Below are 24,069 nucleotides of genomic sequence, written 5' to 3'. Positions count from 1 at the left end.
CTGACTCAAGGACACCTCAGCCCAAGGCCATCCCATAAACCTAACTGCATGTTTTTGGACTGTGGGGGAAACCGGAGCACCCGGAGGAAACCCACACAGACAGACATGGGGAGAACATGCAAACTCCACACAGAAAGGCCCTTATTGGCCACTGGGTTCGAACCCAGAACCTTCTTGCTGCGAGGCAACCGTGGTAACCACTACACCACCATGCCGCCCACGGTTAACAATGTAAACTTAGATTACACATTTTTTCAGTTTCACTCAGAATAGGGTGGTGCAAAAATGAGTACACCCCACAACAAAAACTACTACATCTAGTACTTTGTCTGGCCTCCATGATTTTTAATGACAGCACCAAGTCTTCTAGGCATGGAATGAACAAGTTGGCGACATTTTGCAACATCAATCTTTTTCCTTTCTTTAACAATGACCTCTTTTAGTGACTGGATGCTGGATGGATAGTGATGCTCAACTTGTCTCTTCAGAATTCCCCATAGGTGTTCGATTGGGTTCATATCAGGAGACATACTTGGCCACTGAATCACTTTCACCCTGTTCTTCTTCAGAAATCCAACAGTGGCCTTAGATGTGTGTTTAGTCATGTTGGAAAAGTGCACGACAACCAAAGGCACAGAGTGATGGTAGCATCATCTTTTTCAGTATAGAGCAATACATCTGTGAATTCATGATGCCATCAATGAAATGCAGCTCCCCGACACCAGCAGCACTCATGCAGCCCCACATAAGGACACTGCCACCACCATGTTTCACTGTAGGCACCATGCATTTTTCTTTGTATTCCTCACCTTTGCAACGCCATACAGTTTTGAAGCCATCAGTTCCAAAAACATTTATCTTGGTCTCATCACTCTAGAGTATAGAGTCCCAGTAGTCTTCATCTTTGTCAGCATGGGCCCTGGCAAACTCTAGGCAGGCTTTTTTATGCCTGGGCTTTAGGAGAGCTGCTTTTGTGGATGGCATCCATGCATGCCATTCCTCTGCAGTGTATGCCGTATTGTGTCACGGGAAATAGTCACCCCGGTTTGGCTTTCTACTTCTTTAGAACTTGCATACCGATTTTCTTCAACCCTTCTCATCAGAAGACGCTCCTGTTGAGGTGTTAACTTCTGTGGACGACCTGGACGTCTCTGTGAGATGGTTTCAGTTCCATCTTTCTTAAATTTTTGTGCCACTTTTGCTACAGTATTCTGACTGATAAGTAAAGCTTTGCTGATCTTCTTGTAGCCTTCACATTTGTGGTGTAAAGAAATTATTTTCTTTGGGGAATTCTGAAGAGACAAGTTGAGCATCACTCTCCATCCAGCATCCAGTCACTAAAAGAGGTCATTGTTGAAGAATGGAAAAAGATTGATGTTGCAAAATGTCGCCAACTTGTTCATTCCATGCCTAGAAGACTTGGTGCTGTCATTAAAAATTATGGAGGCCAGACAAAGTACTAGATGTAGTAGTTTTTGTCGTGAGGTGTACTCATTTTTGTACCACCCTAATTTGAGTAAAACTGAAAAAATGTGTAATCTAAGTTATATTATTAACCTTACTTTCACGTTATTAGTTAAACAGATGTTATATTAAACTTTGTCTTGTCAACATTTTGGAAATTGGTTGTGTTCATTGAGATATTGTTTAAAATGTTACTTTTCAAAGGGGGGTGTGCTCATTTACGCTGAGCACTGTATATAGATCCTGCTATGGTAAAAAGCTAATTTAAAAGAAATTTGTGTGTCAAATCACTGCTTACAATGTATTTGAGATTGACCATCATCGTCTTGCCTAAATCCAAAATATTTCCACATCACTGAATGGAACCTTTTATTGGTATGAGCACAGTGGGATTGATCACTTGGTTCGCACCACTATCAGCTAAGTTTTCTTCTGGATTCATTTCAGGGTTTTTTTTTCTTTTAATTTCCTCTTACCATAAACTTTTCTCTGCTTCTCTCTCACACTCATTCGCTCTGCTCCTCTACTACCACCTTTCTGCTCCAACCCCAATTCCAAAAAAGTTGGGACAAAGTACAAATTGAAAATAAAACCGGAATGCAATGATGTGGAAGTTTCAAAATTCCATATTTTATTCAGAATAGAACATAGATGACATATCAAATGTTTAAACTGAGAAAATGTATAATTTAAAGAGAAAAATTAGGTGATTTTAAATTTCATGACAACACATCTCAAAAAAGTTGGGACAAGGCCATGTTTACCACTGTGAGACATCCCCTTTTCTCTTTACAACAGTCTGTAAACGTCTGGGGACTGAGGAGACAAAGTTGCTCAAGTTTAGGGATAGGAATGTTAACCCATTCTTGTCTAATGTAGGATTCTAGCTGCTCAACTGTCTTAGGTCTTTTTGTCGTATCTTCCATTTTATGATGCGCCAAATGTTTTCTATGGGTGAAAGATCGGGACTGCAGGCTGGCCAGTTCAGTACCCGGACCCTTCTTCTACGCAGCCATGATGCTGTAATTGATGCAGTATGTGGTTTGGCATCGTCATGGTGGAAAATGCAAGGTCTTCCCTGAAAGAGACGTTGTCTGGATGGGAGCAAATGTTGCTTTAGAACCTGGATATACCTTTCAGCATTGATGGTGTCTTTCCAGATGTGTAAGCTGTCCATGCAACACGCACTAACCCCATACCATCAGAGATGCAGGCTTCTGAACTGAGCGCTGATAACTTGGGTCGTCCTTCTCCTCTTTAGTCCGAATGACACGGCGTCCCTGATTTCCATAAAGAACTTCAAATTTTGATTCGTCTGACCACAGAACAGTTTTCCACTTTGCCACAGTCCATTTTAAATGAGCCTTGGCCCAGAGAAGACATCTGCGCTTCTGGATCATGTTTAGATACGGTTGCTTCTTTGAACTATAGAGTTTTAGCTGGCAACAGCGGATGGCATGGTGAATTGTGTTCACAGATAACGTTCTCTGGAAATATTCCTGAGCCCATTTTGTGAATTCCAATACAGAAGCATGCCTGTATGTGATGCAGTGCCATCTAAGGGCCCGAAGATCACGGGCACCCAGTATGGTTTTCCGGCCTTGACCCTTACGCACAGAGATTCTTCCAGATTCTCTGAATCTTTTGATATTATGCACTGTAGATGATGATATGTTCAAACTCTTTGCAATTTTACACTGTCGAACTCCTTTCTGATATTGCTCCACTATTTGTCGGTGCAGAATTAGGGGGATTGGTGATCCTCTTCCCATCTTTACTTCTGAGAGCCGCTGCCACTCCAAGATGCTCTTTTTATACCCAGTCATGTTAATGACCTATTGCCAATTGACCTAATGAGTTGCAATTTGGTCCTCCAGCTGTTCCTTTTTTGTACCTTTAACTTTTCCAGCCTCTTATTGCCCCTGTCCCAACTTTTTTGAGATGTGTTGCTGTCATGAAATTTCAAATGAGCCAATATTTGGCATGAAATTTCAAAATGTCTCACTTTCAACATTTGATATGTTGTCTATGTTCTATTGTGAATACAATATCAGTTTTTGAGATTTGTAAATTATTCCATTCCGTTTTTATTTACAATTTGTACTTTGTCCCAACTTTTTTGGAATCGGGGTTGTAAATACAGAGGGTTCACTGCACGGTGCAAGCCACTCATAAGCCTCAAGAATAAAAAGGCTAGATTGGACTTTGCTAAAAAACATCTAAAAAAGCCAACACAGTTCTGGAAGAACATTCTTTGGACAGATGAAACCAAGATCAATCTCTACCAGAAAGATGGAAAGAAAAAAAAAGTATGGTGAAGGCGTGGTACAGCTCATGATCCAAAGCATACCACATCATCTGTAAAACACGGCGGAGGCAGTGTGATGGCTTGGGCATGCATGGCTGCCAGTGGCACTGGGTCACTAGTGTTTATTGATGTGACACAGGACAGAAGCAGCTGGATGAATTCTGAGGTATTCAGGAGACATACTGTGTGCTCAAATCCAGCCAAATGCAGCCAAACTGATTGGTTGGCGTTTCATAATACAGATGGACAATGACCCAAAACATAAAGCCAAAGCAACCCAGGAGTTTATTAAAGCAAAGACGTGGAATATTCTTGAATGGCCAAGTCAGTCACCTGATCTCAACCCAATTGAGCATGCATTTCACTTGTTAAAGACTAAACTTCAGACAGAAAGGCCCACAAACAAACCAGCAACTGAAAACCGCTGCAGTAAAGGCCCGGCAAAGCATTAAAAAGGAGGAAACACAGCATCTGGTGATGTCCATGAGTTCAAGACTTCAGGCAGTCATTGCCAACAAAGGGTTTTCAACCAAGTATTAGAAATGAACATTTTATTTACAATTATTTAATTTGTCCAATTACTTTTGAGCCCCTGAAATGAAGGGATTGTGTTTAAAAAATGCTTTAGTTCCTCACATTTTTTATGCAATCATTTTGTTCAACCCACTGAATTAAAGCTGAAAGTCTGAACTTCAACTGCATCTGAATTGTTTTGTCCAAAATTCATTGTGGTTATGTATAGAACCAAAATTAGAAAAATGTTGTCTCTGTCCAAATATTTATGGACCCAACTGTACACACACACACACACACACACACACACAGGTTCAAATAAACAAAACAGTCAAGGGCAGAATCAGAATCCCTTTATTGTCACTCGTCACATGTACCAGCGAAATTAGCCGTCAACCTGTCCGTACATATACAACATACAATTGACATAGGGTAGACAGGACAGGAAGACAGGGCAAGGCAAGGCAAGTTTATTTATATAGCACATTTCATACACAATGGCAGTTCAATGTGCTTTACAGAAGTAAAAACAAAAACAGTAAACAATAGAGAAATAAAATTACATAAAATAATTTTATCTTTATTCTAAAATAATTAATTAAAAGAATTAAAAGAATTAAAAGAAAATAATAAGAATTAAACAATAGTAGAAATAAAATATTAAAATGCCAAAAAGAAAAAGAAAAAGGAGAAAAAGAAAGAAAAAAAACTAGCAGAATAAAATAGAATAAAGTTAAAGTAAATTTAAAACATGCAGAGAAAGTAAAGATTATAAAAAATGTAAAAATATTAATTATTTAACAGAAAGCATCTGAAAACAGCTTGGTCTTTAACCTAGATTTGAAGCTGCCAACAGCAGGAGCATTTTTAATGTCCTCTGGCAGTTGGTTCCATAGCTGTACTGCATAGTAGCTAAAAGCTGCTTCACCACACTTTGTTTTAACAACTGGTTTTAATAGTAAATTTTTCTGTTGCGATCTGGTAGATCTGATTGGGTTAGGCCGCTGCAACATATCAGAGAGGTAATTGGGCCCTGTACCATTTAGAGATTTGTACACCAGCAGCAATGCTTTAAAGTCAATTCTGTAGCTTACTGGAAGCCAGTGAAGGGACCTTAGAATTGGAGTAATGTGCTCTGTTCTTTTTGTTCGTGTGAGAACCCTAGCCGCTGCATTTTGAACCAGCTGAAGTCGTTTGATGGTCTTTTTTGGCAGGCCTGTGAAAAGGCCATTGCAGTAATCAACCCTACTAGAGATGAAGGCATGTATTAGTTTTTCCAGATCATGTTTTGGCATAAGTCCTCTTAGTTTGGAAATGTTTTTTAGGTGATAAAATGCCGTTTTAGTGATTGCTTTCATGTGACTGTCAAAGTTTAGCTCGCTGTCAATGAAAACACCAAGATTTTTAACCATTTCTTTAGTTTTAATCCCTTTTGTGTCAAGAATAGTGGTAATCCTGAGTCTTTCATCTTTTTTTCCAAATAGAATTACTTCTGTTTTATCTGTGTTCAGCTGAAGAAAATTTTGTGACATCCAGCTGTTGATTTGATTGATACACTGGTAGAGACATTCAAGGGGGGCATAATCATTTGGTGATAGAGCAAAATAAATTTGGGTATCATCTGCATAGCAGTGATACAAAATTGAATTTTTATTGATAATTTGCCCAAGTGGGAGCATATAAAGGTTGAAAAGTAATGGTCCAAGAATCGACCCCTGGGGGACACCACAGGTCAAGGGCATTGACGTTGAGGAACAATTTCCCAGGGTAACAAAGAAGCTTCTATCTTTTAAGTATGATTTTAACCAATTGATAACTTTACCAGTCAATCCAACCCAGTGTTCAAGTCGATATAGCAGTATGTTGTGATCAACAGTATCAAAAGCTGCACTGAGGTCCAGTAATACCAGGACCGATGTTTTGCCTGCATCAGTATTAAGACGTATGTCATTTATAACTTTAATCAGCGCTGTTTCAGTGCTATGATTGGCACAAAATCCTGACTGAAAATTATCAAAACGGCTGTTTGATATCAAGAAGGCAGTTAATTGATTGAAGACAATTTTTTCCAGGATTTTCCCGATGAATGGTAGATTTGATATTGGCCTGTAATTATTTAACACTGAAGGATCCAGATTATTTTTTTTAAGAAGGGGCTTTACAACAGCTTTACAACAGCTTTTTATCTTTACAACAGGGATAAAGATAAAAAGGAAACACAACATGAGGAGAGATAAGAAACCCCCCCCCCCCCCCACTATGCTCCTGTCAGGAGTACAGTGTGGGAACATAAAAAAAACCTTTGCATAAGCACAACTACAACACGGGTACACTTTAAACACGGGACTTGAGGGGGGAAGGGGAGGAGATAATCCAGCGCAAGCAAGCAGCCGTCCGCTCCTGCAGCTGTGAAGGCGCTGGTCACGCACCCGCTTGTCACACTGGGGGTAAAAATGGCGACTGCGGAGAGTTAGAGAGGCACTTGAGGTATAGCAGGTAAACATGAAATAAGCAGTATAAACAAACTAGCAGCTGTTAAGATGAGGTAGTGCGGAATAGTGCAAATGAGACTATAACAGAGACGTGGCTGCACTCGGGAGTCCTGGACAAGGCTATCATGCTAACGGGATGCACAGCGCACCGGGCTGACAGAAACAGTGAGTCCGGTAAGAGCAGAGGCGGAGGGCTGTGCATCTACTCTAACAACAGGGGGTGTACAAATGCTACAGTGATTGAGAGACACTGCTCACCTGATCTGGAGTTTGTCACACTGAGATACCGGCCTTTCTGTCTGTTGCGTGAGTTTACCATTGTTATTGTCATGGCTGTTTACATACCACCCAGCACTAATGCTAATGTAACATTAAACATATTGCTAACAGACATTAGCATACTGCAGTCTTTGCATCCCATTGGGATTTTTATTGTGGCTGGGGACTTTAATCATGTAAACCTACGGACTGTCCTCCCTAAATTCCACCAGCATGTTACATGTCCAATGAGAGGTCAAAACACACTGGACCACGTATACAGTAACATTAGGGAAGGCTATAAAGTCTCTGCCCATCCTCACTTAGGCCAGTCTGACCATTTATCCCTCTTTCGCACCCCGGCGTATAGACCTCTCATTAAGAAAACTATGCCTACAAGGATTTTGCCTGAGAACGCAATTCCACAACTGCAGGACTGCTTTGAGTGCACCAATTGGGACTTATTTGCACAACAGGATTTAGAGAACTATACATCCACAGTTTTGTCTTACATTCAGACTTGTATTGAAAAGGTCACTGCTGAGAAATGAATATGATGTTATCAAAACAACAAACTGTGGATGACCAGAGATGTCCAGCAGCTGCTGAGAGACCGTGACACAGCCTTTAGGTCTGGCAACATGGAAGTGTATTACAGCGTTGCCAGATCCAACCTAAAAAGGGGCATCAAAGAGGCAAAAGCAGCCTACAGTAGGAAAATCGAGGGACACTTCTGCGAGGGGGACCCCCGGTGCATCTGGCAGGGAATCCAGCACCCCACAAACTTTAAGGGCTCCACAAATTCAAAACACCAGTACCAGCAGGAACCTCGCTGAGGAACTCAACTATTTCTTCGCACATTTTGAGGTGACCGAGGCAGAGACTGGGTCCACACTGTTATCACCCATGAGCGACCTGGCACTCACAGTGAGTATGGAGGTGGTCAGGAGAGTGCTCTATGGTGTGAACCCCAGGAAGGCTGCCGGTCCCAATGGTATCCCAGGAAGAGTACTGAAGGGCTGAGCAGACCAGCTGACTGAGGTATTCACTTCTATCTTCAACCTCTCTCTGGCCTCCTGTACTGTCCCCAAATGCTTCAAATCTGCCACCATTGTACCCATCCCTAAGAAACCATCTGTCAGCAGCCTATCTGACTACAGACCTGTAGCTCTTACCTCAACGGTTATGAAGTTCCTTGAAAGGCTAATGCTAAAACACATCAAAGCCTCCCCCCCTCCCAGTTTGGATCAGCATCAATTTACATACAGAGCCAACAGGTTGACAGGAGATGCCATCAACACAGCCCTCCACAGCGTGCTGACACATGTGGAACGACCCGGCTCATATGTAAGAATGTTGTTCGTGAACTTTAGTTCTGCTTTTAATATTATCACACCCAGCAGAATGATGTCCAAACTTTACAGTCTGGGTGTCAGCCATCACATCTGCAGATAAATCAAGGACTTTCTAACAGACTGTCCACAGTCCGTTAGGCTGGGGTTCCACCACTCCTCAGTCCTGGCCCTCAGCACTGGTGCCCCCCAGGGCTGTGTACCGAGTCCTTTACTATACACCCTATGCACCCATGACTGTACACCTGTCCATGACAGCAACATCATTATTAAGTTCGCAGACGACACTACTATGGTAGGACTGATACATAATAACGACAAGACTGCCTAAAGGGATGAAGTTCAGAAACTCACTGCTTGGTGTTCTGACAACAACCTAGTACTCAACTCCTCTAAAACAAAGGGGTTGGTGATAGATTTTCAGATGAAGAGGGAGGGACCTGCCCCTCTTTACATCAAATAGGACATTGTGGAGAGGGTCAGCGACTTCAGATTCTTGAGAACACACATCTCTCAGGACCTCACATGGACTATTAACACCACTGCTCTTGTGAAAAAAGTACAGCACAGACTGTACTTTTTGAGGTCCCTGAGAAAAGTCAACCTGTCCCAGAAACTGCTGTTGTCCTTTTACAAATGTTCTGTGGAAAGCATCGTCACCCACAACATCTTGGTGTAGTTTAAGAGCTGCACCATGGCTGACAAAAAGGCTCTGGAGAGAGCCAGGAAGTCAGCACAGGACATTATACGGACACAGCTGCCCTCACTGACAAATAACACCAGATGCTTGCGCCATGCAGAAAACATTAAGGACCTGTTCTCACCCAGGAAACAGCCTGTTTATGCTGCTGCCTTCTGGAAGGCACTGTAGCTTCATACAGGCCCCCACCTCCAGACTCATGAATAGTTTTTATCCAAGTGCCATAAAACAACTCAACTCTTCATTGAAGTCTGTGCAATATTCTGTGCAGTTTTCTGGACTGTGCAATACAAGTGTAATTACTCATCTATATATTAACTTGTTGTTTTATGTCAATGTCTGCTGTATGTGATGTGTGCTGTTTTATATTACTTATTTTATATTCACCTTTTTAAAATTTAAAATGCGTTTTTATATTAATATATTTTTTATATTTTATATTACTTATTTAATATTAGACTTTTATTTTTATATTGGATATACCACTTGAGGAGTTGCACTGAAATTTCGTTGTACATCTGTGCAATGACAATAAAGGCATTCGATTCAATTCCGCATTATCTCCTGAGTCGGGATTCCAAAAGACATTCTGACTGATCAAAGCACTAAATTTGTCACATACACTGCACAAATTACACAAATTATTGGGGATTAAATTGATTTAAGTGTTCATCATCCGCAAATGGACAGGCTGGTCGAATGATTTAACCAAACACTTAAGAACATGATTCATAAGTTCATTCATAGGGATGCTGAAAATTGGGACAGGTGGCTTGACCCACTGATTGCAGTGCACAAGGTCCCAAAGCCTCCACCAGGTTTTCCCTATTTGAATTGCTGTATGGGCACAAGCCCCATGGTGTCTTAGACATTAAAGAAAATTGGGAGGAGCCTTCTCAAAGTAAAAATGAAATTCAATATGTTCTTGACCTGAGAGCAAAACTCCATGCACTGAGTCACATAACCTAGGAGAATTTGCTACAGGCCCAAGAACATCAAGCTTGCCTGTACAACAGAGGGGCACGGCTAAGGGAATTTGCACCGGGAGATAAAGTCCTTGTTTTACTGCTCATGGTCACATCGCAAATTAGGGAGGTTGATGAGGTCAAACGGCCAGATAGGGGTGATGTGTCAAATTTACCACGTTAATCTCCTGAAACCGTGGAGAGAGGAGGTTCCTGTCACTCTGGCGACAGGAGTTATGGAGAGGGTGGAGCTAGGACTGGAGGGAAGTCCAAAAAGCACGGCCCAATTCATCCCGGTCTCCTGTGGAGACCACCTCTCACAGTCCCAGAGAGCACAGGTAATTAGGTTGCAGGAGGAATTCTCCGATGTGTTCTCACCCCTCCTTGGTTGCACTAACCTCATAGAACACCACATTGAGATTCCCCCAAGGGTGGTCATGCGCAGCCACCCCTATCAGCTCCCTGAACACAAGAAAAATGTGGTGCGGGATGTACTTCAGGCTATGCTTAAGATGGGAGTAACTGAGGAGTTGCACAGCGACTGGAGCAGCCCGGTGGTCTTGGTACCCAAGATTGATGGGTTGGTCCAGTTTTGTTTAGACTATAGAAAAATCAACTCTGTGTGTAAACTTGACGCATATCCGATGCCACACATTGATGAACTGCTCAATCAGTTAGGCACAGCTCACTTTTACACAACACTGGATTTGACAAAGGAATACTGGCAGATCCCCTTGACTCCATTATCTTGTAAGAAAACAGCCTTTTCCACTCTATTTGGCTTACACCAATTTGTCACCCTTCTTTTCGGGTCGTTTGGGGCTCTGGGGATGTTTCAGCGTCTCATGGACCAAATTCTCCTTCCCCACAATGCGTATGCGGCAGCCTACTTGGATGAGATAAATCATTTATAGTAATGATTGGGAGCGGCACCTACAACATCTGAGGGTAGTTCTGAGGTCGCTGAGGTGTGCTGGACTCACAGCAAACCCAAAAAGTGTGCAATTGGATGGGTGGAAGTACAGTATCTGGGCTTCCACTTCGGTCATGGGCAGGTCCATCCCTAAATCGATAAGACTGAAGTGATTGTGGCCTGCCTGCAACCTAAGACCAAAAAGGGGGTGAGGCAGTTCCTGGGGCTGGCTGGCTATTATAGGTGGGTCGTGTCTAACTTTTCGGACATCACCAGCCCGCTGACTGACCTCACTAAAAAGGGGGCGTCAGATCCGGTCCAGTGGATAGAGCCATGCAAACGGGCTTTTGCTCAGGTAAAAGCGGTTATGTGTGGGGGCCTGCTGCTGCATTCTCCTGACTTTTCGCTCCCTTTTGTTTTACAGACTGATGCGTTGGACAGAGGGCTGGAGGCCGTTTTGTCCCAGGTGGTGGAGGGGAAGGAGTGTCCAGTGCTGTCCATCAGCCGCAAGCTCTCCATGTGAGAGTCGAAATACAGCACCATAGAAAAGGAGTGGAATCCTGTTTGGGAACCACAGGATTTCATCTCTGCTTTTTGCGGATGATGTTGTCCTGTTGGCTTCTTCAAACCAGGACCTTCAGCATGCACTGGGGCGGTTTGCAGTCGAGTGTGAAGCGGCTGGGATGAGAATCAGCACCTCCAAGTCCGAGGCCATGGTTCTCGACCGGAAAAGGGTGGCTTGCCCTCTCCAGGTTGGTGGAGAAGTTCTGCCTCAAGTGGAGGAGTTTAAGTATCTCGGGATCTTGTTCACGAGTGAGGGAAGGATGGAGCGTGAGATCGACAGGCGGATCGGTGCAGCCTCCGCAGTGATGCGGTCGCTTTACCGGTCCGTTGTGGCGAAGAAGGAGTTGAGCCAAAAGGCGAAGCTCTCAATTTACCGGTCGATCTACGTTCCGACTCTCACCTATGGTCATGAGCTTTGGGTAATGACCGAAAGGACAAGATCGCGGATACAAGCGGCCGAAATGAGTTTCCTTCGCAGGGTGGCTGGGCGCTCCCTTAGAGATAGGGTGAGAAGCACAGTCACTCGGGAGGAGCTCGGAGTAGAGCCGCTGCTGCTCCACATCGAGAGGAATCAGCTGAGGTGGCTCGGGCATCTTTTTCGGATGCCTCCTGGACGCCTCCCTGGGGAGGTGTTCCAGGCATGTCCCCCCGGGAGGAGGCCCCGGGGAAGACCCAGGACACGCTGGAGGGACTATGTCTCTCAGCTGGCCTGGGAACGCCTCGGTGTTCTTCCCGAGGAGCTGGCCGAGGTGTCTGGGGAAAGGGAAGTTTGGGCTTCCCTGCTTAGACTGCTGCCTCCGCGACCCGGTCCCGGATAAAGCGGAAGAAGACGAGAGACGAGACGAGAAAAGGAGTGTTTGGCCATCAAGTGGGCAGTCCTCACTCTCCGCTACTACCTGCTAGGACGCCCATTCACCCTCTGTTCTGACCATGCCCAGCTCCAGTGACTCCACCGCATGAAGGATGCCAATGCGCAGATCACCCAGTCTCTAGCCCTTCAGCCATTTAAGTTCAAGATGGTCCACAGGACAGGGGCACAGATGGTTGTGGCGGATTACCTAACCCACCGGGGGGGGTGTGTGTGTGTGTGTGTGTGTGTCAGCTGAAGGCTGGACGGCTCCCTGGCCTGAGTCAGGCAGTGGGGGTATGTGGCAGCGGGGTCGTGGTCGAGCGTTGGCTGTGAATGGCAAGGAGGCAGGTTGAACCAGCAGGTAACATGTGATGAGGTTCACCTGTGTCAAATTATTGGCTGTCTATTAACCTGTATCTCAGTGTGTCTTTCAGATAGTCAGGAATGAGAAAGTTGTGACAACCTATCGTGTGTGTCACTGAAAAGTGTACAAAAATATAAAGGAACTCAACTGTTCTGAAGCCTGCTTCCCGTTCCTCTGTTTCCCAAAGTTAAAAAGTTGTTACAGTTTTGTATTATTTACAAACCTGTGATCCATATTCTCAATTTCTTTCTGAATTTGTAGATTTCATCTCAAACTTGGTTGTTTCTTTAGACAAAAAATAATTGCTGGAAACTTGAATATTCACTTTGATAACCTGGAAGGCTCTCTGAAAACAGCATTCATATCCATTCTAGATTCAGTAGGGGTGAAACAGAACATCACAGGACCCACTCATAATGTTGCTCATATTCTCAATCTAATGCTTGCATTTGTATCAAATATAGAAAATATAGTCAGATTTCCACAGTCTGAAGCTACCTCAGACCAATATCTCATCTGATTCAAAACGTGTCTGAGCAATAATATATGCACCTTGCCACACCATTGCATCAACACTACATTCACACCAACTACTGCATAAAGATTTATCAGTAGTCTCCCAGAGTTATCAACTTGGACTGGATCACCATCAGACCCCACAGAACTTGGATCAGCCAACTAAATGCTTTGAGTCAATGTTCTTCTGTCCTTTAAATAATTTACCTCCACTTAAAATAATTCAAGAGAAAAAACCAGCACCCTGGTACAGTGGTGCATCAAAATTTGTGAACCCTTTAGAATTTTCTGTATTTCTGAAAACATCATCAGATTTTCACACAAGTCCTAAAAGTGGATAAAGAGAACCCAGTTAAACAAATGAGACAACAATATTATACTTGATCATTTATTTATTGAGGAAAATGATCCAATATTACATATCTGAGTGGAAAAGTATGTGAACCTCTAGGACAGGGGTGGGAAATGTCCGGCCTCCGGGCCGTATACGGCCCATGAGACCGGTTGATCCAGCCCGCAAGATGATTTCATAATATGAGTGATTCCACGCTTATGGGTACTGAAATGGGGACATGAACTTATTCACCTAAAACCATTTCTTTTTTTTTACCATCAGGTCACAAAACATGTAATCTTTAATGAATGATATGTTAAAAGATAACTTTAATTTTCTGAGATGTAATAAAAACATATTTATATGCCAAAGTCAGAACGTAACAGAAGTGTTGTGGACATATATACAGTGGCGCTTGAAAGTTTATGAACCCTTTAGAATTTTCTATATTTCTGCATAAATATGACCTAAAACATCATCAGATTTTCACACAAGTCCTAAAAGTAGATAAAGAGAACCCAGTTAAACCAATGAGACAAAAATATTATACTTGGTCATTTATTTATTGAGGAAAATGATCCAATATTACAGATCTGTGAGTGGCAAAAGTATGTGAACCTTTGTTTCAGTATCTGGTGTGACCCCCTTGTGCGGCAATAACTGCAACTAAACGTTTCCGGTAACTGTTGATCCGTCCTGCACACTGGCCTGGAGGAATTTTAGCCCTTTCCTCCATACAGAACAGCTTCAACTCTGGGATGTTGGTGGATTTCCTTACATGAACTGCTCGCTTCAGGTCCTTCCACAAAATTTCAATTGGATTAAGATCAGGACTTTGACTTGGCCATTCCAAAACATTAATTTTATTCTTCTTTAACCATTCTTTGGTAGAACGACTTGTGTGCTTAGGGTCGTTGTCTTGCTGCATGACCCACCTTCTCTTGAGATTCAGTTCATGGACAGATGTCCTGACATTTTCCTTTAGAATTTGTTGGTATAATTCAGAATTCATTGTTCCATCAATGATGGCAAGCTGTCCTGGCCCAAATGCAGCAAAACAGGCCCAAACCATGATACTACCACCACCATATTTCACAGATGGGATAAGGTTCTTATGCTGGAATGCAGTGTTTTCCTTTCTCCAAACATAATGCTTCTCATTTAAACCAAAAAGTTCTATTTTGGTCTCCTCTATCCACAAAACATTTTTCCAATAGCCTTCTGGCTTGTCCATGTGATCTTTAGCAAACTGCAGATGAGCAGCAATGTTCTTTTTGGAGAGCAGTGACTTTCTCCTTGCAACCCTGCCATGCACACCATTGTTGATCAGTGTTCTCCTGATGGTGGACTCATGAGCATTAACATTAGCCAATGTGAGAGAGGCCTTCAGTTGCTTAGAAGTTACCCTGGGGTCCTTTGTGACCTCGCTGACTATTACACGCCTTGCTCTTGGAGTGATCTTTGTTGGTCGACCACTCCTGGGGAAGGTAACAATGGTCTTGAATTTCCTCCATTTGTACACAATCTGTCTGACTGTGGATTGGTGGAGTCCAAACTCTTTAGAGATGGTTTTGTAACCTTTTCCAGCCTGATGAGCATCAACAATTTTTCTGAGGTCCTCAGAAATCTCCTTTGCTCATGCCATGATACACTTCCACAAACATGTGTTGTGAAGATCAGACTTTGATAGATCCCTGTTCTTTAAATAAAACAGGGTGCCCACTCGCACCTGATCATCATCATCCCATTGATTGAAAATACCTGACTCTAATTTCACTTTCAAATTAACTGCTAATCCTAGAGGTTCACATACTTTTGCCACTCACAGATATGTAATATTGGATCATTTTCCTCAATAAATAAATGACCAAGTATAATATTTTTGTCTCATTTGTTTAACTGGGTTCTCTTTATCTACTTTTAGGACTTGTGTGAAAATCTGTTGATGTTTTAGGTCATATTTATGCAGAAATATAGAAAATTCTAAAGGGTTCACAAACTTTCAAGCACCACTGTATTCTCAATTTTAACAATGTAGAATTACTTTTTGAAACATAGGAAGGTGATGTTTTAGCAAATATAATTAATAAACATGTGTAGTAGAATAAACATACACATTCAATAAGATTAACATGGTATATAGCTAGATTGTAATTAATTTGTAACAAACGCGAGATGGACAATCGTAACAGAAGTAATGTAACAGACATCATTTTGGAACTCATAGGCTTGACTTTGGCATATAAATATGTTTTTATTACATCTCAGAAAATTAAAGTTATCTTTTAACATATCATTCATTAAAGATTACATGTTTTGTGACCTGATGGTAAAAAAAAGAAATGGTTTTAGGTGAATAAGTTCATGTCCCCATTTCAGTACCCATAAGCGTGGAATCACTCATATATATATATATTAGTGCTGTCAAAAATGTCGCGTTATTAACGCGTTAACTTGACTCAATTTTAACGGCGATAATTTTTTTATCGCGAGATTAACGCTCTGTGACATGATGCCACGCCCTGCACAGCCAGAGTCCTCTGCCCTCCCCCGAAGAGCCACAGTGCTCGGTTTAAGTTTCGTTTTCCCATCGGCGGCTCCAGCCCCACTTTGCAGTGGCTGTGACAAGACGTGTTATGCTCTGCAATAAAAAAAATAAAATAAATAAAACACATTGGTACAACCAGTGTTCGAACTATGCCGATATTTTCGGGTGGTCCCTTTTTTTTCCCTTGGGGGGGTGCTTGCGCTTGTCTCAGAGCGCGGCTCTCCATCGCGCGCTCACTTCGGATATGCAAATGCTTCCTGTTACACACGATTGCTGTCAATAAACATCATTTTGCCAATATTTTAGAGACCCCCCAACATTTCCCAAATCATGTTTTCAAGGGATCTCATGTCTGTTTCAGGGGATCTCGGATCCCCCGAGTACCCCCGTAGTTCGAACGGTGAGCAAGCCCATTCACTTTTTTATGCTGATAAGAGAATTTACAATGGTTTTTCATGTGACAAAAATGTGCGATTAAATTGCGATTAATCGCGAGTTAACTATGACAGTCGCGACATTAATCGCGATTAAATATTTTAATCGCTTGACAGCACTAATTATATATATATATATATATATATATATATATATATATATATATATATATATATATATGCGCAAGTGGTTGTCTTTCCAGGCCAAGGTCAGGGTCCTGAACCCCACAAGAGCAGATCGTGATCATGCACGGTCACGTCACGTCATTTAGTGGGCATAGACAGATTGTTTAACGATTTCACCAAAACAAACCATGGCGAGTATGAAGAAGAGAAAGGTAGATGCGGAATGTCGCGCTTTTCAGGAAAAATGGATAAACGATTATTTTTTCGTAGAAGTAAAAGGCAAGCCAGTTTGCTTAGTTTGTGGGGAAGCACTTGCAGTGATGAAAAAGGCTAATCTGGAGCGTCATTACACCACCAAACATGCCAAGCTGGACGAGCTGAAAGGACAAGTGCATGTGGATAAAATTAATGCTCTTCGGCAGAGTTTGGGTGCACAACAAGCAACATTCACAACACCTCAAGGTAACCAAGAAAATGTTACACAGGCTAGTTTTGTGGTAAGTGAGCTAATCGCTAAGAAACTGAAACCACATTAAGAAGGGGAGTTTGTGAAGGAGTGCCTTGTCGCTGGCGTGGAACTGCTCGCACCGGACAAAGTGAAACTTTAACAAAATGTCAGTTTGTCTCGAAGAACTGTCTCCGATTGGATTACTGACATGACACAAGACATTGAGAAAAACACTGAAGGAAACCGCGAAGGATTTTCAGTTTCTCTCATTAGCCTGCAACAAGACAACAGACATCACAAATACCGCCCGACTCGCCATTTTTGTGCGTGGGATTACAGCTGAGTTTGATACGCGGGAGGAAATGCTGTCTTTACAAGCCATGCATGGCACTACCAAAGGTGAGGATTTGTTTGAGCAAGTCGTTTTGGCTATGAACAAATTCGACCTGCAGTTTGACAAGCTAAGTGGACTGGCTACAGACGGAGCCCCAGCCGTGGTTGGCGTGCAGAAAGGATTGACTGCATTGGTTAAAAAAAGAAATGAGTCATCTCAGTCTGGATCCAAATGAGTTGGTTGTGTGCCACTGTATCATACACCAAGAGAGCCTGTGTGCGCATTCCCTGAAGCTCAATAATGTGATGACTACTGTTGTTTCCACCATCAACTTCATTAAAAGCAGAGGACTGAACAGCCGCCAGTTTAAAGAGCTACTGAGTGAGCTTGAGTCAGAGTATGGAGACCTGGTTTACCATTGTGAGGTGCAGTGGCTGTAAATTTATAAATATGATAAATGATTTACAAATATCACAAAAGTAAATTACACAAATTTAATTCTATTTATGTAGACTTAGCATGTCTATTTGAAGCGTTTGAATAACTGGTCAATTTCTTTCACCACACCAGACGGAACTACATACTGTCTACCAGTTGATGTGATTGGTGCATCTATGATCTTTATGATGTGTATCAGTGGAACCCAACAGATATCTTCTCTTCTGGGCCAACTGTAAGACTTTGTAGGACCATGAGGGTGCATAAATTGTACTTGCACATCCTGTTCCTCCTCCGATATTGCACAGATATTACCAATCCACCATTGCTGGTCATACAAACATGCAACATATTTTCCTGGGATCATGTCTGACAGGGTGTAACCTTCTTTCACAGCATCATCTACAACCTGGGGATGAATGCCACTCATGTCCACAATGAAGCTTGGTCCACCAGACACTCTGCTGATCTGCAACTGGCTCTCTGAGATAGGAACAAATGAGTGGTTGTCCCTTGTATTGTTTGTTTTTTTATAAATCTTTTTTTATTTGATTTTTCATTCACATCTAACAATACATTGTATAAAAATAGAGAGAATCTTATTAGACAAGACAGTTGGTTGTCCTACACAAGGTATGATGAGAGCAACAATGAACTTAGCCTAAGCCAGAACAGTTTCTATAAACTATAGTTAACCCTTCCCACCCACCGTAAACATTCAAACTGTTATTACGTCCAAAAAAAAAAGGGGGGGGGGGATAGATAAAGAAAGAAAGAAAGAAAGAAAGAAAGAAAGAAAGAAAGAAAGAAAGAAAGAAAGAAAGAAAGAAAGAAAGAAAGAAAGAAAGAAAGAAAGAAAGAAAGAAAGAAAGAAAGAAAGAAAGAAAGAAAGAAAGAAAGAAAGAAAGAAAGAAAGAAAGAAAGAAAGAAAGAAAGAAAGAAAGAAAGAAAGAAAGAAAGAAAGAAAGAAAGAAAGAAAGAAAGAAAGAAAAAGGGACACAAAAATAAATAAATAAATAAAATTTAAAAAAAAAAAGGGAGGGGGCATCTAGTCACTTTCTGGATGGATAGTAGTTCTGTTCAAATATTCCAAAAAGGGTTGCCAGGTTTTGCAAAAAGCATCATCAGAACCCGCCAGTGAAAATCTAATCTTCTCAAGTTTAATACGAGTTAGGACCTTTCTAAGCCAGCTATTGTGTGAAGGTGGAAGAACATGTTTCCCTTTAAACAAAATAAGGTGTCTAGCCAATAGGGTTGTAAAGGCCAGTACTCAACGTTTGGACACAGGGAAATTCGGTGATGAGAGTGGAGGAGAGCCAAACAAGGCCGTGCAGGGCTCAGGGTTAAGATCCACATCAAGCACTATTGCAAGTGTGTCAAATATTTGGCGCCAAAAGCCAGTGAGGTTCGAGCAGGACCAAAACATGTGGGTGTGATTAGCAGGTGACTGCTTACATCTATTACAACTGTCACTGGTGCCTGGGTAACGCTTCGCCAGTCGGGCATTTGTGTAGTGCACTCTAAAAAGAACTTTACATTGTAATAAGCTGTGCCTGGCACATATAGAGGACGTATGAACTAGGTTAAGGATTTGATTCCATTGATTGTCCGAGATTGGAGCTCCTATCTCCTGCTCCCAGGTCTGCTTCAGTCGGGTTGTTTGGACAGGGTTAAGGGAGCCAATGGAATTGTAAATCACAGAGATGGAGCGCTTTTGTGCAGAATCTAGGGTGAGCAAAGAATCGGTCAGACACCCGGGCGGGTGGTTGGGGAAGTGAGGATAGGAGGTTTGGACAAAGTGCCTGGCTTGGAGAAAATGAAAAAAGTGAGAGTAAGGTAATTCAAACCTGACTGCAAGCTCTGTAAAATCAGTAAATACATTTTCTTTGTACAGGTCTTTGACATGTAATAAACCTTTGTTTCGCCAGATGATAAAAGTAGGGTCTGATAAGGAGGGTGGGAATAGATAGGAGTAGGGCAGGGGTGCCCACACTTTTCTGAATGGTGATCTACCTTTTAAGTGACTGACTCAGAATGATCTACTAACTACGCACATTACGTGTCTTTTTTAAATTTACAATACCAAAATGAACACAGTGTCATACGGGCTATTTCACTAAGGTTTCACATTTAAATCACAAGTTGAATTCATTTATGATTGAGTTTTATTTCCATACCAACCCTGGAAATAACAACAGTAACATCCACAATAGAGGCTACTAATCAGCATGTGATTTCATACACAGTGACATTACATTGCTCATACAATTTAGTAGCCTACATTTATGATAAAAAAAATCCACACATTGAAATGTAACTTTTTTTAACACTACGATTTTCTTTTAACATACATACATAGATAGAGGCATTTGGCCCACAGTACACACCCTCATACTAGAACTCACTGTTCAAACTGAAACTTTCAGACAATGAATTAACTTTATGTGTACATTGCATGTAGCCATTTTTTTTTTTTTTTTGCATGTGGCAGGTTCACATTACATTGCCCATAAAATTCAGGCCTACATTTATGATCAAAGTCCACACATTGAAAATGAACTTTTTTAAAACTAGGACTTTTTTTTAACATACATAGAGTGGCAATTGGCCTACATTACACACCCTCTCACACTACAATTCACTGTTGAAACATTGAAACTTTCAGACAATTAACTTTATGCATGTAGTCTTTTTTTTGTGCATACACAGGGGCATGTTCACATCAGTGGTCAGTAGGCTACCTTATTCAGATGATGACTTGCATTGGATGGAGTCAACAAGGGATGCATAGTCCGGGATATAGCTACTGATAGCCAGTCTCAGACACGCCTCCAAATGATCGTCGGTCAGGGTGGAGCGGTATTTGGATTTTATAATTTTCATATGTGAAAAGGCTGACTCGCACAAGTAAGTAGACCCAAACATTGCAGTCAGAGATGTTGCACATTTTCTCATGTTGGGATACTTTTCTTCTGTGAGCAAACTCCAGAACTGTTCATTGGCCCTGGACTTCAGGTTAATGTCTGCTTGCAGTGTCAAGATCTCATCCTCAACTTCAGCAGAACTGAGCTGAAACATTGTTGAGATTTTGGAAGCAAGGACATCGACCTCAGCATCCTCCCGAAAAGGGAAGCACATGAACGTGGCAACTGGCTCGAGTAGAGCGAAGTCTTGAAATCTCCTGTCAAAGTCTGACAGGACGGTGTCAATCTGTTCTGCATAACATGCACTGTCAAACTCCGTTGAGTCCTTTCCTTGATTATTCAGCTCAGATGCAAGGTTGCTAAAGTTTCCCAGATCATTGCGTTGGATCTTTGAAGAAAGCAGTTTAAGTTTTCCTTTGAAGGCGTTCACTGTGCTTATCATATTGATCACGAGTTTCTCTTTGCCCTGTAATTCCACGTTTAGCTCATTGAGCATGTTTGACAGATCCGTTAAAAACGCCAAATCAAGCAACCAACGATCATCATTAAGTTGCTTGTATTCTGCATGTTTTTTCTCCTGAAGGAACTGCTTTATCTCGGGAAGGAGATCGCGAAATCGTTGCAGGAATTTCCCCCTACTCAACCACCTTACGTCTGTGTGAAGCAGTAGTTCTGTGTGGTCGCTGTCAGCCTCCTCAAGCTGCAAGCGGAAGAGTCGTCTTTGGAGAGATTTTGCACGGATAGAACAGGCCACTTTTGTTGCTACGTCCATGATCTCTTTCATGTTCAACATTTTCGCACACAACGTTTGTTGGTGTATGATACAATGGTAACTTAGAAAGTCAGGAAACGCTTCATCCTCTCGGCATTTGGCAACAAATCCATTACGCCTGCCTGTCATGGCAGGTGCCCCGTCCGTGGTGATAGACACCAACTTGCACACTAGAATCTTAGTCTTGTCGATAAAGTTTTTGAATATCTGAAAAATGTCCTCCCCCCGTGTGTGTGCGTTCATATGCAGAACTGCTAAAAGTTCCTCTTTTGCAGTCATATCATGAACCATCCGAATAAAAATGCACAACTGGGCTTTGTCTGTGATGTCGGTAGATTCGTCCATCTGTAACGAGAAGCACTCGCAACAGTCAATGTCCTTAGCAAGCTGCTGTACTAAGTTGTCGCCCATCATTTCGCATCGCCTGGTCACTGTATTTCCTGTCAATTGAACAGCTTTGACTGCAGACATTATTTCCGTTTTGTTTTTAAAGTCTTTAAACAACGCATCTGATGCCTCGATGAAGGCTTCCTTCACCATAACTCCATCCTGGAAACACTTTTTGTGCCTAATGATCGTGCGACTCACCCGGAACGATGCCTCTGTGGCGGCCTTGGCTTTCGACGTTGGCCGAGTGAAAAGAGACTGCTGTCCAAGAAGCTGAGACTTCAACTCCCTCACCTTTCTCTTTCTCAGTTCAGTGCTTGGAGGAAAGTCAGTATCAAAGGTTCGATGAACCATTCGAAAATGTCTCTCTACGTTCCCTTTCTTTGGAAGTGCAATGCTGGATTGACAGATCAGACAGACACACTTCGAGTGTGACATCGTGAACAAGAAGTCCTCTTCCCATTCTTGATGGAAATGGTAAGTCTTCGATTTTTTTTATTTGTTTATCTCCCTCATTCATTTCCGAATCATTTTTTGTAGGCTACTACACAGCGAATCGAGCTACAGTGAAAACGAAAATGCAGTGGTAAAAGGAAAGCAAGCAACAACTGGCGCTTGTCTGTAGTAGGCTATGAGATATGTTATGGTTGTTATGGTAATGGTGTAACAAACTTTTTAGCAGCCAGCAGACTGGCCTGTCTACACGTCAATCAGCGGGCACGTTATAATATCATTATGTGATAGGATGAATTGCTTTTCTGAAAACGCGCGGTTTTTTTTTTCGTTTTTTTTCTTGCGGAGTTCTGTGAGCTACTCTCATTGGCCCTGCGATCGACCAGTCGATCGCGATCGACGTATTGGGCACCCCTGGAGTAGGGAATAGGAGCTAAAAGTTGAAGGCTCGTTCAAGCCATAATGTTTACGAAATTGATTCCAAATTTTCAGCGAGTTGGTAACAACAGGGTTCTGCGAGATGTTATAAATCTTGAGGGGGAGCCGTGCGGTAAGGAGGGGCTGTAAAGAAAACTTTGAGGACTGTAATTCTACCAGCGCCCACAAGGGGCCTACGTCAGCTCCTCTATCAAGCCAGTGACTAATTTTGTTCATGTTGCATGCCCAATAGTATTGAATAAGATTGGGTAGTGCAAGACCGCCCTGCTTTTTGGGAAGTTGTAAAACAGCTTTACTAATACGGGGTGGCTTATTCAACCATAAAAACGATGATATTGTCTGGTCTAGCTGTTGAAAGACAGACCGTCTAATAAAAATCGGAATATGTTGGAACAAATAGAGAAATTTGGGAAGAATCACCATCTTAACCAGGTTGACTCTGCCAGTTAAGGAGAAAGGGAAGGAGGACCAACGAGTCAAATCTAGCTTACACTTATCAATGAGAGGGTGAACATTTTTATTGAAAAGGTCTTCGAAAGAAGCAGTTACAAATATGCCAAGATATCGAAATCCCTCTGAAACAACTTTAAATGGGAAAGAGAATGGTGGCATCCTCCTAGACAGCTCACTGACAGGAAGAAGTTCACTTTTATTAAAATTTAATTTGTAACCAGAGTATCTGCCAAACTGGGTTAGAATGTCTAAGATAGTGGGGATGGATGAGGCCAGGTTTGACACATATAATAGCAGGTCATCGGCATAAAGGGACAGCTTGTAGATGACATCATTCCTGGTGATGCCCTCAACTCTCCCCTCCCCCCGAAGCCAGACGGCCAGTGGCTCGATAGCTAGAGCAAATAGGAGGGGGGAGAGGGGACATCCCTGTCTGATACCCCAACGGAGGGCGAAAGGTGGTGATCTCAATCCATTCGTAAGGATATGGGCAGTTGGAGAGTCATACAGCAGTCTAATTCATGCAATAAAATCAGAGCTGAAACCAAATTTAAACAGGACGTAGTACAGATACTCCCACTCAACCCTGTCGAATGCTTTCTCGGCATCTAAGGAAATTACCACCTCAGGTGTAGCAGGATTGGGGGAGCCGATAATATTGAGAAGTCTCCTGGTATTGAATGAGGAGCTCCTTCCGGACATGAACCCAGTCTGGTCCTTG

At 42.3% G+C, this 24,069-nt stretch overlaps 2 protein-coding genes across 2 annotated transcripts in view; both read right to left on the bottom strand.

The window, feature by feature from the left end:
• Positions 1-24,069, bottom strand: part of LOC132867674 (zinc finger protein 585A-like) — a 1,308,017-nt gene that overhangs the window by 1,243,963 nt on the left and 39,985 nt on the right. The gene's annotated exons all lie outside the window — the stretch shown is intronic.
• On the bottom strand, positions 20,664-22,358 carry LOC132867567 (general transcription factor II-I repeat domain-containing protein 2B-like). Its single transcript, XM_060900561.1, has one exon. The coding sequence runs from the start codon at positions 22,356-22,358 to the stop codon at positions 20,664-20,666; it is 1,695 nt and encodes a 564-aa protein (XP_060756544.1).

This window comes from Neoarius graeffei, chromosome 19 (genome assembly GCF_027579695.1).
Source record: "Neoarius graeffei isolate fNeoGra1 chromosome 19, fNeoGra1.pri, whole genome shotgun sequence".
NCBI classification, from domain to species: Eukaryota; Metazoa; Chordata; class Actinopteri; order Siluriformes; family Ariidae; genus Neoarius; species Neoarius graeffei.
This window is presented reverse-complemented; position numbering and strand designations above follow the sequence as displayed.

Bases quoted from the DNA above. Each gene is read 5' to 3' on its own strand.
- LOC132867567 (XM_060900561.1), bottom strand. From the start codon at position 22,358: ATGGTTCATCGAACCTTTGATACTGACTTTCCTCCAAGCACTGAACTG.